Genomic DNA, 17,181 nt, shown 5'->3' with positions numbered 1-17,181 from the left:
TAACACACACAAAAGTCTGCAGCTTCATAAAGGAGTAACTAACTGGCTAACCACTGGTGTAAGACAATATATTCTCCTTTCCAGTGCTTTTTTTTCTGGGGGTTCTCAAGGCTACACAGTACCGGCCCCTTTTTTTCTAGAAGATCAGCACTGGTTAAAAGTACTTCATGGTGATTAGGTAAGGGTAAAGGGACCCCTGACCATTAGGTCCAGTCGCGGACAACTCTGGAGTTGCGGCGCTCATCTCGCTTTACTGGCCGAGGAAGCCGGCGTACAGCTTCCGGGTCATGTGGCTAGCATGACTAAGCTGCTTCTGGCGAACCAGTGCAACGCACGGAAATGCCGTTTACCTTCCCACCAGAGCAGTACCTATTTATCTACTTGCACTTTGATGTGCTTTCGAACTGCTAGGTTGGCAGGAGCTGGGACCGAGCAACGGGAGCTCACCCCGTCGTGGGGATTCGAACCGCCGACCTTCCGATCGGCAAGCCCTAGGCTCTGTGGTTTAACCCACAGCACCACCCACTTCCCATGGTGATTATTAGCCCGCCTTCCCCCCTTGAAGAAAGGCACTGCTCCTTTCCCATGTTTTCTCTCTCTGCACTTTGATTTGACTCGTCATTCTGCTCGGCTGCATTATATTTTAATGAGCCGTGTATTTTTATTAGATGTTGCCTTGATTGTTTTACACACAACATTAGATGCTCTGCTGCTTCTTTCAGAGCCAGGAAATGGGATACACTTTATAAACAATGGGTCAATATGCAGAGCAAACCTTACGTCTGCTCAGAAGCAGGGCCTTCCAAGGTCAATAAGACTTCCTCCACAGTGATGATGTAGGACTGAAGCCATGGCAATCCTGCAGTGGAAAAGGGGCAAGACCTTTTTCTGTTGGAAAGCTGTTTCTTGCGGAAGTCCCTCCTTAAGATAACTCCACACATATGTTCAGAAGACAAGTAAAAACTTACGCATTCAGGGAAAGAACTCTCTACTCTTTCCTCCCCACCTCCACCGCAATGCTGATGCTATATTGCCTAGAAATGAGAATGGATTCCTTTAAACTATTTGAAATTATTACAAAACAAAAGGCACTCCCATCATGCGATAAAGCGAGTCAGCCAACAAAGAGTCACGAATTCACTTTACTAAATATAGAAACAGATGCGTGTGTTTTTTTTTAAAAAAAGAAATCTCTTTTATTCTTCTACAGTGTTGGCTGCTGACAGATCAGCTATGCAAAGCTGATGACACAGCTCGGAGATAAAAAAAAAGGCCTCTCCTACCAGCCACCATCTTCCCAGCAACTTTAATTGTACAACACGGCACACAATTCATTGTAGCTGATCTACATAATACGCCTTCCAGAGCTTAATGACACTGAGGAGAAAGAAAACTCCACATGCAGGAGAAATCTGAATATCAACAGGAATAAAATTTCTGAAGATTGCCCGGACATAAATGGCAATTGGTATGTTTGAAAAGCGAAAATTGTCAGGCACAAAGGGGGGGAAAAACCAACCTATAAAATATGCAACCGATTATGCAAAGGAACAGATGTCTAAGCGCACAAATTTCATGCTCTGTCTCCAAAAGAATACAAAATGGAAGGCTTCCCTGGATCTAGGAGGAAGTGTCTTTTACAAAGATATGTCGGGACTGTTTTCGCCTTTATCATTATGTGCCAAGGCAAAACATAGGAGTTACAGGAAGGCAGATGCTTGAGAGAGATGTAAAAAATGGCAGAAGAAGAAGAGTTTGGATTTGATATCCCGCTTTTCACTACCCGAAGGAGTCTCAAAGCGGCTAACATTCTCCTTTCCCTTCCTCCCCCACAACAAACACTCTGTGAGGTGAGTGGGGCTGAGAGACTTCAGAGAAGTGTGACTAGCCCAAGGTCACCCAGCAGCTGCATGTGGAGGAGTGGAGACACGAACCCAGTTCCCCAGATAACGAGTCTACTGCTCTTAACCACTACACCACACTTGGAACAGAAACCAAAGATCATTCAAAGCTTTCCCTTCTCAGTGGCTCTGACATTGGTTTACTATCAGACTCGTGCATGCAGTTTCTGGGGTAGTACCTAGTTTTTAGCTCCATGAATGGACACCTTTCAACGCTTGCCTCCTAGGCATTTTTTGCACGCTGGTCCAATAGCAAACTGAAGCTCACAAGTGCATATTCACTAGGAAGTACTTTGACATCATGGGAACAAATGGGAATTGTGCAAAAAGTATTCTAGAGGAACACAGAAAGTTTCCTTTGCACTGATTGAGTAGGACTATTTGTCTATCTATTCACTGAATCACAGAATTGTAGAGTTGGAAGGGACCCCAAGGGTCATCTAGTCCAACCCCCTGCGATGCTGGAATCTCTGTTAAATCATCTGTGACAAGTGACCATCCAACCTCTGCTTAAAACCCCCAAGGAGTCCACAACGGTCTGTTCCACTGTCAAACAGCTCTTACTGTCAGAAAGTTCTTCCTGATGTTTAGTCGGAATCTCCTTTCTTGTGACTTGAAGCCATTATTTTGAGTCCTACCCTCCAGAGCAGGAGAAAACAAGCTTGTTCCCTCTTCCAGATAAATAAAAAATTATTATTATTATTATTATTATTATTATTATTATTATTAGGATATGCAGAAAATATTAAAAATAATTTTAAGGAACCACAGAAAGAGGGGGAAGGAAGTTTTAAAATGTCAAAATGACTGTAAAATCTATGATGATGTTGATGATTTATTAGGTATACCCCACCCATCTGGCTGAGTTTCCCCAGCCACTCTGGGCGGCTTCCAACACAATATTAAAAATACAATAAAACATCAGACATTGAAAACTTTCCTAAACATGAAATGTATATACCTGAAAAGCATAAATAACATTTAAAAAATAAAATTAAAACTAATTAAATGGTGTTCTAAAAGTATATTTAGAAATGCATAGCAAAGGAATAGGTTTTAGGAGTTAAATGGAAGCCCCCCCCCCCGCCACCGCCTTTTCCTTTCATGTTAAAATGATTACATAAGCACAGAATGTATAACTTCTAAGAGACTAGATTAGATGCCTTGGGGATTCATAAATGAATATATACACACCGGCTAATTACCAATCAAAAAGTCACACACACAAGAGAGGCAAACTAGTACTCACATTTTGCATGTGCACAGAGACAGGGATCTCCTAACACACCATTCGTGTCTCCAAACAATTGTTAATTTTATGGGAGTGCAAAGAAACCATGTCAACAATCACCCATGTAAGGGTGGAATCCAGGGCCAGATTTAGGTTTGATGAGGCCCTAAGCTACTGAAGGTAATGGGGCCCTTTATATGTCCTGCTGCCCTTTGTCAACAACAAATTGTTGCTGTCTTTTGTGTTGAATATATGCTCTATGGGAATTTATGGACCTCATAGGTATCTCAAGCTATTTACACATGTTGCCATGCAATCAGTCCATGCAGAATGTAGGCACCCTATATACAGAAAGGAGCAAACCAGTGATCTTTTAGGGAGCAGGCTAGCAGGCGGGGCCCATGACTTACATCATAGGAGCCTACACAACAAAAAACACAGTTCCTGTATGTAGGTTTTATTTTATTTGTTTTTTATCTTATATTTTGGAAGTGTACATTCAGGTTTTTTTCCTTTAAATTTTTTGGGGGGCCCCAAGAGAATGGGGCCCTAAGCTATAGCTTGTTTAAATCCGGCAGTGGTGGAACCACTACACTAAATGGGGGGAGCCCATCCATAACCACCAAATTATCATTTAGAATATGTATTTTGACTAAGTTAACTCGTTATCATTTAGAATATGTATTTTGACTAAGTTAACTCGCTTCTGGCGAACCAGAGCAGCGCACGGAAACGCCATTTACCTTCCTGCTGGAGCGGTACCTATTTATCTACTTGCACGTTTTGGGGTGCTTTCGAATTGCTAGGTGGGCAGGAGCTGGGACCTAACAATGGGAGCTCACCCTGTTGCGGGGATTTGAACCGCTGACCTTCTGATCGGCAAGCCCTAGGCTCTGTGGTTTAACCCACAGAGCCACCCGTGTCTCATTTGAAACCATTGCTTGGCGCAGAGGAGGCAAGTACTGTAGTTAAAACAGTACCTTCAGCACTGGCCCTGTGGACAGCTCCGGTTAATCTATAGGCAGGTATGATGTGGCATTCCATCTCTCCCCCCCCCCCCCCAATAATCTTGAGCTTTGCTTTTTAATCTGAAAACTAACTCTGGAAGTTTCAGCCAAGAGCAGAAAAGCAGAGAGAACGGAGACAGGGAGGGGGCTGGGGGAAAGGAGGGCTTGCTAACCCCTTCCCTTCCCATCATTTGGTCTCTCAAAATTGCCCCTAGAATCATAGAAATGTAGAGTTGAAAAGAGCCCTTCTCCCCAGTGCTTTTCTTCTTGGGGGGGGGGGAGGTGTTGGTGCTGCGTACCCCCAGAAAAAAAAACACTGCTTCTCACTGCAGCTGAATTTCCTCCATAGTGGTCCACAATTTGGGGGGAGGGGCACTAGCACTTCGTGGCCCTACAAAAACACTTTAGCCTCTTGTCTCTCACTTCCCTGGGACCAAAACTTGGAATATAAAGGAGAGCTGGCCATTTGTTTCAAGCAGGGGGAAGGTTGGTGTGGAAGCAGCTTAGGAAGAAAAAAGCAGTTTGGGGAGATATCTCTTTAATCAGAAATGTCACCAATGCTGTTTCAACTTCCACGCACCCCATCTCCTCTCTTTTGAAAGTATGTGTGCCCAAACTACATTTGTAGTTTGGGGGAGTCTGCAGGGACCACACTCTGCGAGGCAAAATAATAATAATAGAGAAAATCAGGAACAGATCCTCTGGTTTGCAAACAATGATGTACATTAAGCAGCATTTTCTGTCTCCAATAGCCTATCAATTAAAGTCAAAGGTATATCCGGGGGGCCACTCCACAGACCAAAGTAAGGACCTGCTTTGCTTGCAGAAGATGTAGACCCAATGCAATCTGCTCTGAAGAAGAAGAGTTTGGATTTGATATCCCGCTTTTCACTACCCAAAGGAGTCTCAAAGCGGCTAACACTTTCCTTTCCCTTTCTCCCCCACAACAAACACTCTGTGAGATGAGTGGGGCTGAGAGACTTCAAAGAAGTGTGACTAGCCCAAGGTCACCCAGCAGCTGCATGTGGAGGAGCGGAGACGCGAACCCAGTTCACCAGATTACGAGTATACCACTCTTAACCACTACACCACACTGGCTCTCACTGTCTGGACCCTCTCCCCCCCCCCCCAGCAGCAATCATAGGACAAAGTCTCCTCTCCTTTCCTCAGGAACAACCCTAAATTGCTGCCACCAACTTTATGCGCAGACACAGCTGCCAGGGTCATCAGTTTTCAGGCTTGGCAGTTGCCCGAGCCATTTGCAATGGACACAAACCACACCAGGAACCTCAGCAGGGACCGTACAGTAAAGCCGTAATAGGTCTTATAGCACAGCGTCATAATAGTGCAACATCAAAGGATATCAACGCAGCCTTTTGAAAGGTTACGGCCTTATCTGTCCTCATGACAATTACATTATCAGGCCTCCCTGAAGAACAGGATTGCTAAAGTGCACATCAGAGAATAAGCATTTACCGTATATACTCGAGTATAAGTCGACCCAAATATAAGCCGAGGCACCTAATTTCCCTACAAAAATGTGGGAAAGCTTATTGACTCAAGTATAAGCCGGTTCACCTTTGCCACTGTGGTAGAGGAGGAACGAGCAGCCCAAAGCATTCCTTTGGGCTGCTCCTTCCTCTTCCTCCTTTGCTGCTGTGGAGCTCACCCCGTCGCAGGGTTTCGAACCGCCATTCTTCTGATCAGCAAGCCCTAGGGCTCTGTGGTTTAACCCACAGCGCAATGTTCCCTTGTGTTATACAGAGAAGGCTGGGATCCTGTCCTGTTTAAGCAGGAGCCAGGGAAAGTGAGCACCTGTGGGGTTTTAATACTTCCTTAACTGATAGGCTTTCTGCCTTCTGGGGTCTAAAGTTTGCATTTATGCGAGCAGTTCAGGAATGGAACAAGCTGCCTGGGGAGAGTAAAGAACCACCGTTCTTGTACACTTCTTAAGGAATGGTTGACTTGAGTATAAGCCGAGGGCAGCTTTTAAAGCACAAAAAGTGTGCTGAAAAACTAGGCTTATACTCAAGTATATATGGTAACTTTAAAATCACTGATAAAGTGAGAAGCAGGGTTGCAGCCACTCCTGGCTCCTTCTCCTCTGCTCTTTCCTTTTTTTCTTTTTAGCCTGTCCTTGCCCAGGTGAACCCAGGTGGCGCTGTGGGTTAAACCACAAAGTCTAGGGCTTGCCGATCAGAAGGTCGGTGGTTCGAATCCCTGTGACGGGGTGAGCTCCCGTTGTTCGGTCCCAGCTCCTGCCCACCTAGCAGTTCGAAAGCACGTCAAAGTACAAGTAGATAAATAGGGACCGCTCCGGCGGGAAGGTAAATGGCGTTTCTGTGCGCTGCTCTGGTTCACCAGAAAGCAGCTTTTTCATGCTGGCCACATGACCCGGAAGCTGTCTGCGGACAAACGCCGGCTCCCTTGGCCTATAAGAGCAAGATGAGCGCCGCAACCCCAGAGTCGGACACGACTGGACCTAATGGTCAGGGGTCCCTTTACCTTTACCTTTACCTTTACTTGCCCACCTGAGGTAGCAGAACAGAACTCTACTCCTGCCCCTATTGCAGGCACAGGCAGGGGGATGAAAAGGAACAGAGGAATTGAGAAGATGATGAACCTTCCAAAACTTGAAGCGTGGGGTGTACCAAAAAATAAATTATAATTTGGCAGAACATTTGGATAATATGATTTGCATATGTATAATTTGGTATATCTAATATGATTTGATTGAATTGTTAATTTGGAAATTTTAATAGAAATGATTTATAAAAAAAAAGAAAAGGAACAGAGGAGGAGGGTTACAGGTGGGTAGCCGTGCTGGTCTGCCATAGTCGAAACAAAATAGAAAATTCTTTCCAGTAGCACCTTAGAGACCAACTGAGTTTGTTCTTGGTATGAGCTTTCGTGTGCATGCACAGGTATCTGAAGAAGTGTGCATGCACACGAAAGCTCATACCAAGAACAAACTCAGTTGGTCTCTAAGGTGCTACTGGAAAGAATTTTCTATTTTGTTTAGAGGAGGAGGGGAAATTGTAATTTCTAGCCTCCTTAGATATGTGTTTAAAGAGGGAAAAGTTTGTTTTCCTTGCTGCAACCTGGCAACCCTACAGAGGATTGCTGTGCTGTGAGTGCTAGTATGAAAATCTCCTGCCTTTCGTGACTTCCAAAGGAAGAGGAATCTGGAGCAGGTATTTGCTCAATAACTTGAAAATGCTCATTCTTCCTTAACAAATTCATCAGAAATCAACAGTGGACTGACTTCTGTCTGCTTGGGCAGAGTGATGGGTTCGTTGCAAGTCTCCCTGCACCACTGAAGCCCAAAGGTAGGCCAGCATTGTGCCCCCGTTATGATAGCACATGTCATGGCAACTCATGAACAAAACACATAGTTTGAGTGCCAAAGGTCCCAGATTCAATTCCTGGGATCCTAAAAGGCATGGGGCTCATAGGCCAGTGCCTATTTGGTACAGTGGTACCTCGGGTTACATACTTAATTCGTTCCGGAGGTCCGTTCTTAACCTGAAACTGTTCTTAACCTGAAGCACCACTTTAGCTAATGGGGCCTCCCGCTGCCGCTGCGCCAACCAGAGCACAATTTCTGTTCTTATCCTGAAGCAAAGTTCTTAACCTGAAGCGTTATTTCTGGGTTTGTAACCCGAAGCGTATGTAACCCGAGGTACCACAGTAATCCGCCACTGCTGAAGTCACTCCTCTAGGTGTGGATAGTCATCACAGACTGACTTCATCAAATCTAGGATTCATTTCATTCCATTATGGCCTTTTGTTCCCAGCAAGTGAGTACATATGGGAGCACATAATTTATTCCCAGAGGGTGAGGTTGAAACATTCTGGATATCATTGCCCAATCTGTCTAGATCATGCCTTCGCTTTAGGTGGCAGGCTACAATGTCCTCATGTCAAATTACGGCACATTGCTTATCCATGCTAATCAACTTAACTACTAAAGGTTTTCCCCCAGAAAGCAAATGTGAAGAGCTGGAAAAGATTCCACCTATTGAATTTCTCTTGCCAGAGGGGTCCTCTCTCACACACACAAACAAACAAACAAACAAACACACAAACAAACAAACAAACACGCCTCCACCACAAATCCTGTTAACAATACACAATTGTAAAGCTGAAGGCACAAAGCAAATGTACACTCTTGGTAAATAATATCACGCAGCACAGGATAAAGAAAATCAGAAGTAACACATCGCACAGATAATAATAATAAGATAGCCATATCCAGTCCAAAGTACCGTATATATATATACATAACACAGCACTTACAGTTTGAAAGGGACACGGGTGGCACTGTGGTCTAAACCACTGAGCCTCTTGGGCTTGTCGATCAGAAGGTCGGCAGTTCGAATCCCCACGATGGGATGAGCTCCCGTTGCTCGGTCCCAGCTCCTGCCAACCTAACAGTTTTAAAAGCACGCCCAAAAGTGCAAGTAGATAAATAGGCACCGTTGTGGCAGGAAAGTAAACGGTGTTTCCATGCGATGCTCTGGTTTCGGTGTTCCATTGTGCCAGAAGCGGCTTAGTCATGCAGGCCACATGACCCAGAGAAAACTGTCCGTGGACAAACGCCGGCTCCCTCGGCCTGTAAAGCGAGATGAGCACCGCAACCCCAGAGTCATCTTGGGCATGACCAGAGCCCTTTGGATATGCTACCACTACAAGGCTGCTGTTGAGAAACCTGTCTCTTTGGTCTAAAGGAGAATAACATGGGCTACTGTGATCAAACTCTGTGATCAACATCTCTATCGAATACTACTCTAGGCCACATTCACACCAGGCATTTAAGGCACTATGATGCCTTCTCAGAGAACTCTGAGAAGTGTAGCTCTGGGAGGGGCTCTGAGATGAAAGGCTGCTATTTAGTCTCCGGGGACCATGAGTGGAAGGGTGCTGTTGTCCTCGTGCCCTGGCTGTGGGCTACTTATAGGCCTCCAGTGGGCCATTGTAAGAACAGGAGCTCCTAAAGCTCCACATCTCCCCACAAGCACGTATGTGTATTATTGTATTTACTTTTCAGCTGTTTCCATTTCCCAAGGCATCCAGTCTACATGTTCCACCAGAAAGAAATTAACTAATCTTATTTTCAGATAGCGCCTTACACTTCTTGCTGTGTTGAATCCCTTCCCGAGTCTATGCAACCTTTGCTGATCCCCCCCCCCCAGTTAAACAGAGCTGTTACAATGTAAAGCTTTCCCACAGCAGAACACCAGCTCCAGAAATCCCACTATCTCCCTAAGCAGATATGAAATGAATACGGCAAGGACAACCGATACACGAGGAAAAGAAGATTTGTTGCAGCACACGTTAAATTTGGCAGGGATTTGTTCTGTTTCAGCTGCAAAGATTGATAGAGTTAGCCAGAGGATTGGAATAAGAGACTACCAAACTCCACGGGAACCGATTCATCAACACAGAAGCTAGGCATTATATAACACCTGTATGCATGCACGCACGGTCTGCCAGACATGTTTTAGGGTCCCAATTGGCTGTTCTGCACCAGCCAAGAGAGGCAAATGAGGATGCCTTGAAATGTTGCAGATGAAATGCTCAGAGCACACAAACACCCCACGCAGTACAATAACTACTTTCCCCTGGATTCCGATATCAGGAACTTCTTAATTCTTCTCGGTTCCAGTTCAAGAGTTGCCTGCAGCAATCAGTTGGCTGCCGCCTTTTCTCTGTAAGCCTCTCATTAAAGAAAGTCCCAGCTGGTTGTGTACCCTCCCTGTGACTTCATAACATGCACTCCATCTTATTTCTCTGGCTCTTGAGGGACCAATTAGGGACACAGGAAGCTGCCATACTGAGTCAGATCATTGGTCCATTTGGCTCAGTCTACACACACTGACTGGTAGCAGATCTCCAGGGAGTCTCTCCCAGTCCTGCCTGGAGATACCAGAGATGGAACCCATGACCTTCTGCATACAAAGCAGATGTTCCACCACTGAGCTACAGCCCTGGCCCTAATGCTAAGTGACCACTTGAGCTGTGCAATATACAACTTTTATGAGGGAGAAAGAAAGTCTTGGGTAACCAGTGTCATAGAGTATACGTCAGGGGTGAGGAACTGGACCCACCAAGTGAGCTGGGTTTTCCCCCTCCTCCACTCCCTGTGGACCAAGTTTGAAAGTAGGTGGGGCCATCTACCTGTCCATTGCATGACATCATGCACCTCAATGAGCGTCTCCACTCCCATCGTTCAGCCTGGATACTGAGGTCCAGCTCCGAGGGCCTTCTGGCGGTTCCTTCACTGCAAGAAGTGAGGTTACAGGGAACCAGGCAGAGGGCCTTCTCGGTAGTGGCGCCTGCTCTGTGGAACATCCTCCCATCAGATGTCAAGGAAATAAACAACTGTCTGACTTTTAGAAGACATCTGAAGACAGTCCTGTTCAGGGAAGTTTTTAATGTTTGAACTTTTATCGTGTTTTTAATATCCTGTTGGGAGCTGCCCAGAGTGGCTGGGGAGGCCCGGTCAGATGGGTGGGGTATAAGTAATAGTTTGTTTGTTTGTTTGTTTGTTTGTTTATGCATAGGTGAAATGTGAGCCACAGTTCTGATAAAGACTACTTTACTGACATTGAAGACTCTGGACCCTGAATCTGGTTCCCTGCCGACCTCCATCAGAAATACAGTAAATAACAGGGCCTTTTCACCTGTGGCACCCATGACACGAAATAGCCTCCCAGTCTGAAGGAAGCTCCTCCTGGCTCCTTTGCTGCTCATTGTTTAGACAGGAACCAAAGGCGGTTTGATTTCAGCCAATTTTTGTAGCTTACCAACCTGCAGATGTTTTATGCTGCTACTGCTTTTAAAATGTTTTTTAAAAAACATCAACATTAGTTTTTATTGATATTTTGCTCTTTTTCGTATGTGCTCTGCTTTTTGTTGATACCTTGATTTATTATCGTGTCTTGTTTTACTTTAGATTGAAACCGCCTTGAATATTTTGATTGCAAATCACCTTTAACATTTTAAATGTCAATTTATCACAATAATATCTTTAAATGCTGCGATAAAAGAGAATTTCAGACAGTGCCATTTTCCTCACCTTTGTACCATGAAGCAAACCATGTTTCCAATTTCTAGAAGCTACTAGGAACCTTGTTTTTCTCTTGCATTAGTCAACTCTGCCAAACACAGAGAACGCATCGGCCCTTTTAAAAATGACCAGCGTTGGCCTTTTCCCTTCTTCACCTCATCTACGCAGGCAGGAAAAATCATAAATACTTTCCACTTTAGGTCATCTGCAAACAGGAGCCCTGACTGAAACCAAATTTCAGGAACTCCTTCATTCCATTTGCTGCACACACTACACTGAATTATTATGTTTTAAGCAAGCAGCTCAGTTTCATTAGGTGCATGAATTATCAGTGGTTTTGCTACAATTTCTAGCGTCCTTTGGCACATTACAGGTTAAGTTATTCCACTTTCTATTCCATAAAGGGTTGAACTTTTAATCCTCTTAGGCTCAGATCGGCTGCCTCCTTTGCAGAGCTTAAAATATCTACACCCAACGCATAACAGGTACACTCATCCCAGAATGTACACTGGGGTTGCTGCTGTACCATCTTAGAGTTGCAAATTAGAATCTCCTAAAATGCCTTTCCCCCTGCATCAGTACAGTGGTACCTCGTCTTACAAACTTAATCCGTTCCAGAAGTCCATTCCTAAACTGAAACCATTCTTAAACCATGGCACACTTTCCCTAATGAGGCCTCCCGCCACCGGTGCCCTTCCACTGCTCGGATTCTGTTCTTAGACCGAGGTAAAGTGAAGAAGAAGAAGAAGAAGAAGAAGAAGAGGAGGAGGAGGAGGAGGAGGAGGAGGAGTTTGGATTTGATATCCCGCTTTATCACTACCCAAAGGAGTCTCAAAGCGACAAACAGTCTCCTTTCCCTTCCCCCCCCCCACAACAAACACTCTGTGAGGTGAGTGCGGCTGAGAGACTTCAGAAAAGTGTGACTAGCCCAAGGTCATCCAGCAGCTGCATGTGGAGGAGCGGGGAAGCGAACCCGGTTCACCAGATTACGAGTCTACCACTCTTAACCACTACACCAAACAGGACTGTTCTTAAATCGAGGTACCACTGTAATGGGAGAGGATGGGATGAGAGGCACCTTCAGGACTTTTTCTCTTCTATGCAACTCTTCAAAGGGAATCTAGTCTATCAGGCCTCACTCCTCTGCAGTCTTCCACTAAATGTTCAGTGCTCATCATCAAGAGGGCAACCTTCTATCACCCTGGCTCCCATCCATATTTAAATTGCACTGTTATTTACATCATGACAGCCCAATCCATGGGTAGACAAACTAAGGCCCGGGGGCCAGATCCGGCCCAATCACCTTCTAAATCCAGCCTGCAGGCAGCCCGGGAATCAGCGTGTTTTTACACAAATAGAATGTGTGCTTTTATTTAAAATGCATCTCTGGGTTATTTGTGGGGCCTGCCTGGTGTTTTTACATGAGTAGAATGTGTGCTTTTATTTAAAATGCATCTCTGGGTTATTTGTGGGGCATAGGAATTCATTCATTTTTTCTTCTTCAGAATATAGCCTGGCCCCCTGCAAGGTCTGAGGGACAGTGGACTGGCCCCCGGCTGAAAAAGTATGCTGACCCCTGGCCTAATCAAAGGACTTGCTGAGGAAAGGGCAAAAAATATTACCAATGCAATGCCAAAATCAAAACCAATGAAGCAACTCAGGACAGCACAACTGCATTTGTGTAGCTACACTAACCAAGGCTGGTTGTTGTTGTTGTTGTTGTTGTTGTTGTTGTTGTTAATTAAATTGGTACACCGCCTTATACCCGTAGGTCTTAGGGTAGTTCACAGGATAAAAATCACAATATAAAAACACAAAATACATAATCAAAATAAGAAATAGAACAACCCAAAACGCCCCCACCCAAACACATTTTTGAAGGCCATTGAATGTCAATCAACCAAAGGCCTGGGGGCAGACATAGGCAAACTCGGCCCTCTAAATGTTTTGGGACTACAACTCCCATGATCCCTAGCTAACAGGACCAGTGGTCAGGGATGATGGGAATTGTAGTCTCAAAACATCTGGAGGGCCGAGTTTGCCTATGCCTGCCTGAGAGGAATGTTTTTGCCTGGCACCTAAAGGTGTATAATGAAGGCACCAGGCAAACCTTGCGGGGGAGAGCATTCCACAGATGGGGAGCCACTGCAGAAAAGGCCTGTTTAGAGCTCCCATATCTTTAAGAATTATTTTTAAATATCTATATTTTATTACGGCGATTTCAGGTAAAAGAAATAAAGTGATACGAAAAAAGAAGAAGGAAAAGTGAGAGGGAGAATGACAACGCTACATATAAAAACGAAAATATACCCCAAAAAAGCAATATAGAATATTCCCATACATTCTTGCATAAATTGGTATAGTGTTGTTGTCCTAGTGCTTATGTAAATGCTAACAGCCTACTACATTTTGTACAAACTCATTCCAAATGTTATCATATTTATCCTTACAGAGTCTGTGCCTGTAAGCAGTCCGTTCATAAATTGCCAGTGATGTCATATCATCAGTCCATTGACTGAAGGGTATCCTATCTTTATCTTTCCAGTTCCTCAATATCAATCTCCATTTCCGTTGTCCTGTTGATAATTTCCATAATAATTCAATAAAACATTCTCCGCTGAAAGGTAATCTTTAAGAATTACAGTATGTAGAGTTGGAAAAAAATGTCAAATGCAGTATTTTTCACCTGCTGCCCGGATCTCTCAAGGACTGCCTACTCCTATGAAAACCTGTCCCATTATTCACATCATCTCTGGTGGTCCTATTCCTAATGCCTCCACAATTCAAGACCCCATAGGGCATCACAAGAAAGAGTACTATCTTGTGAGTCACTCTTGATTAGTGGCAAAAAGCTCACCTGGCTCCTTCCTTGTAGGCATCAGACCAAAAACCTTACAATTTTGTGAAACTTTTGTGGCTACACATTAATTGTTTCGGTTCCCTGTAGTTTAAGCATCACTTTTATTTTTAAATCTGTTGATGCTGATATTGTTACTTGCACCCTGTTGCTATGTCCAAAGCTGGCTTAAATAAATACGTGTGTATTTATAATTGTTGTAAGTCACCTCGCGGTTCTTTCTGATGGGAAGATGGCATATATATGAATAAATGAAAGCTGCACCTGCTAAAACCTATTTGTCTCCATTAGAGGTGGTGAACCTGTGGCCCTCCAGATGTTTTTGGACTACAAATCCCATCATCCACAGCCAGCATGGACAAATAGTCAGGGGTGGTGGGAGTTGTAGTCCAACAACATATATAAGTTTCCCCCCCAAAAAGATGATTAAGCTGTTTGTATATGTAAGGACAGCAGCTAGGATTCTTCATGCACAAAAATGGGAGGAAGAAGAAGTTCCCACCAAAGAAGAATGGATAAGCAATGTGATGGACAATGCAGAATAGGCAAAGTTAACAGTCAAAATAAGAGAACCTAATGATGATTGTTTTGTAGAACAATAGAAGCTTTTTTTGGATTACTTAAAGAAATACCATAATATGATGAACTCGTGAGCAGGATTTGAACTATGAGCAACAGAAGGAATTAGAGATTATAGTATTGTTGTTATGGTATAAGAGATAGAAGATAGGGAGCAGCAAACGGGGAGAACTAAAAAAAACCATGGGAAATGGGGTGGGAAGTCTACAAAACAAAAGAAAACATTACTATGTATAGAAGTGTGTATGTTAAACTTTTGCAAATTTAATCATATATATAGATATAAAATAGAAGGCTGAACGTTCACCTGATCTGAGATTAAGTGTCTTCGGGTCCGGCAAGGAAATTAAAACATGCCTAAGGCACGCATAGGCAAACTCGGCCCTCCAGATGTTTTGGGACTACAACTCCAACCATCCCTAGCTAAGAGGACCAGTGGTCAGGGATGATGGGAATTGTAGTCTCAAAACATCTGGAGAGCCGAGTTTGCCTATGCCTGGCCTAAGGTGACATTGGTGCCTTTGAAACTACTATCACTCAAGGGAGTCAATGGGCATTTTAAGTAAAAAATGATGTCATAGATAAATGGTGAGGAACCTGTGGCCTTCCAGATGTTGTTGGACCACAACTCCCATCGTTCCTTACCATTGACAATGCTGGTTTGGGTTGATGGGAACTGGAATCCAACAACATCTCTGGAAGGCTACAGGTTCCCGGCCTGTGGCATAGATCGTAAACAAACCAGCAAACCAAAAACACCTTTGACACTCAAACCAGTTTTGATGTCCAGCAGTTCCGTCCAGCTCCAAAGTAAGTTATGATCTTCAAACCAATTACGATTCTCAAACCCAGTTGTTTTAGAACTGTTGATTGCTTCAACATAATGGTTTGGGGGCTTTGAAGCTCAAGGGTCTTCTGTTTCTGTACAATACAATACATTCATTGGATGCCTTGGTAAAGCTACCAACCTTATTGACACTCCGTATCAGAGCAAAGGGAAAACAAAGACGAACCAAGTTCAAACACTTTGATCAAGCACAAAAGCCCTCTCTCCGTATTCACACCAAAAGAAATTGTCAGCAAGACCAATACCAAAAACTTCCAACATTCCCCCTTTGTGGGATGCCTGTAGGCTGTTTCAGAGAAAGAAACTGTGTTCTAGTCCTGTTCAGCAATCACGCAAATAGTTTGAAGAGCTTTGCCCTACAGATATTGACATTCTTTGCATAATCACCCAATGAAACAAGTCAACTGCTAGTGAGATCAGGCAATTAAAAAAGGAGAAAACCAACAGCAGGTAAGAACTATACTAATGGCCAGGGGAGCAGGGATGGGTAAGAAAAAAGGTTGCTGTTGTTGTTTTTAGTCTAGTAGGCTACGGGAAGTATATTGGGAAGATGAGAAAAAAGTCTGTCCAAAATCTGTAACGCAGAAGATGTGACTAAGGAGCAAACATGTGATGGTCCACAAGCAAGGGGGTGGGGAAGGCAATTCTCACAACGGGGGTTCAGTTTTCATTGCAATAACTGCTTTTAAAATGCTGTGCCCATCATCTCCCTGCCTAAGGATATTGGTGAAATGTTGCAACTACATGCAGGATTCAGGGCCATTAAATTTATCTCAAGTCATTTGGAAGCATAGAGCTATGAAACCAGGGGTGGCCAATGTGGCCTTCGTAAGACGTCACACCGCTCCACAGATTTCCATGCAAGTACATTCCGTTCTGTGACACAGGGATATACCTCCAGTCCTGACTAGGGCACTTGGTGCTTCCATGGGGTTCAGTGCCAAATACATGCCTCTATCTCCGTTTTATGGTGTTCCAGTGTTGCTCTCTCCAACACACCGGTCTTCTGCGTGGGGCATCTGTAGGAGTCTCTGATCCCCCCCCCCCAAGATGAAGGGTGCTCCCTTAGTGCGTATTTCCTAAAGTACGGGCCATGAAGATAGAAGCCAGCACAAAGGCCCACCGGCTTACTTAAACATATGGCAACCACAGCAATGAGGGGAAAGGCCCTCTGCACATGCTCAGAGGCATGCCATTATTCCACGCCAATTCCAAGACCAATGCACACCATTTCTGAAATCCTGAGACCCCGCCTGTACTGTAAGAGATGCGTATCATTCTAATAGAATCTGGGGGTTGTGGGTGAGGGAGCAATCTCAGAAATAGGGCTTAGTGAGATTTGGGGAGCCCCAAGGATGATCCATAATAAGGCTGGCTCCCCCAAGGAAAAGCAGTTCTTAAATATCCGGCGGGAACGGAGGTCCCCCCACCCACCAAGCTGCCGGTCGCCTTACCTCATCCCCCTGGCCAAACTGCAGCCCCAGGGCGACAAAGTGCTCCACCCGGATGAAGCCGTCGGCGTCCTCATCGCACACATCGAAGACCTCCTTGAGCTTCCGCAGGAACTGCATCAGGTTCGGTGGCTCCCCGAGGCCATTGGGCTCCATGGCGCCCTTTGGGGATTAGCTGGACGCCGCCGCGGGCGAGAGACTCTCCCAGTCCATCACCGCAGGAGGAGAAGCGGCGG

General features: G+C 44.7%; 1 protein-coding gene across 3 annotated transcripts in view; it reads right to left on the bottom strand.

The window, feature by feature from the left end:
• Positions 1–17,181, bottom strand: part of RAB11FIP4 (RAB11 family interacting protein 4) — a 192,552-nt gene extending 175,371 nt beyond the window's left edge. The window contains exon 1 of one of the 3 annotated variants that reach the window (XM_033138744.1): positions 16,949–17,181. In XM_033138744.1, the coding sequence (XP_032994635.1) occupies positions 16,949–17,101 (153 nt within the window). In that variant the 5' untranslated portion in view covers positions 17,102–17,181. The remainder of the gene's footprint in view (positions 1–16,948) is intronic. The other 2 variants (XM_033138743.1, XM_033138745.1) reach the window with 2 other exon arrangements.

Source organism: Lacerta agilis, chromosome 2 (genome assembly GCF_009819535.1).
Source record: "Lacerta agilis isolate rLacAgi1 chromosome 2, rLacAgi1.pri, whole genome shotgun sequence".
NCBI lineage: Eukaryota > Metazoa > Chordata > Lepidosauria > Squamata > Lacertidae > Lacerta > Lacerta agilis.
This window is presented reverse-complemented; position numbering and strand designations above follow the sequence as displayed.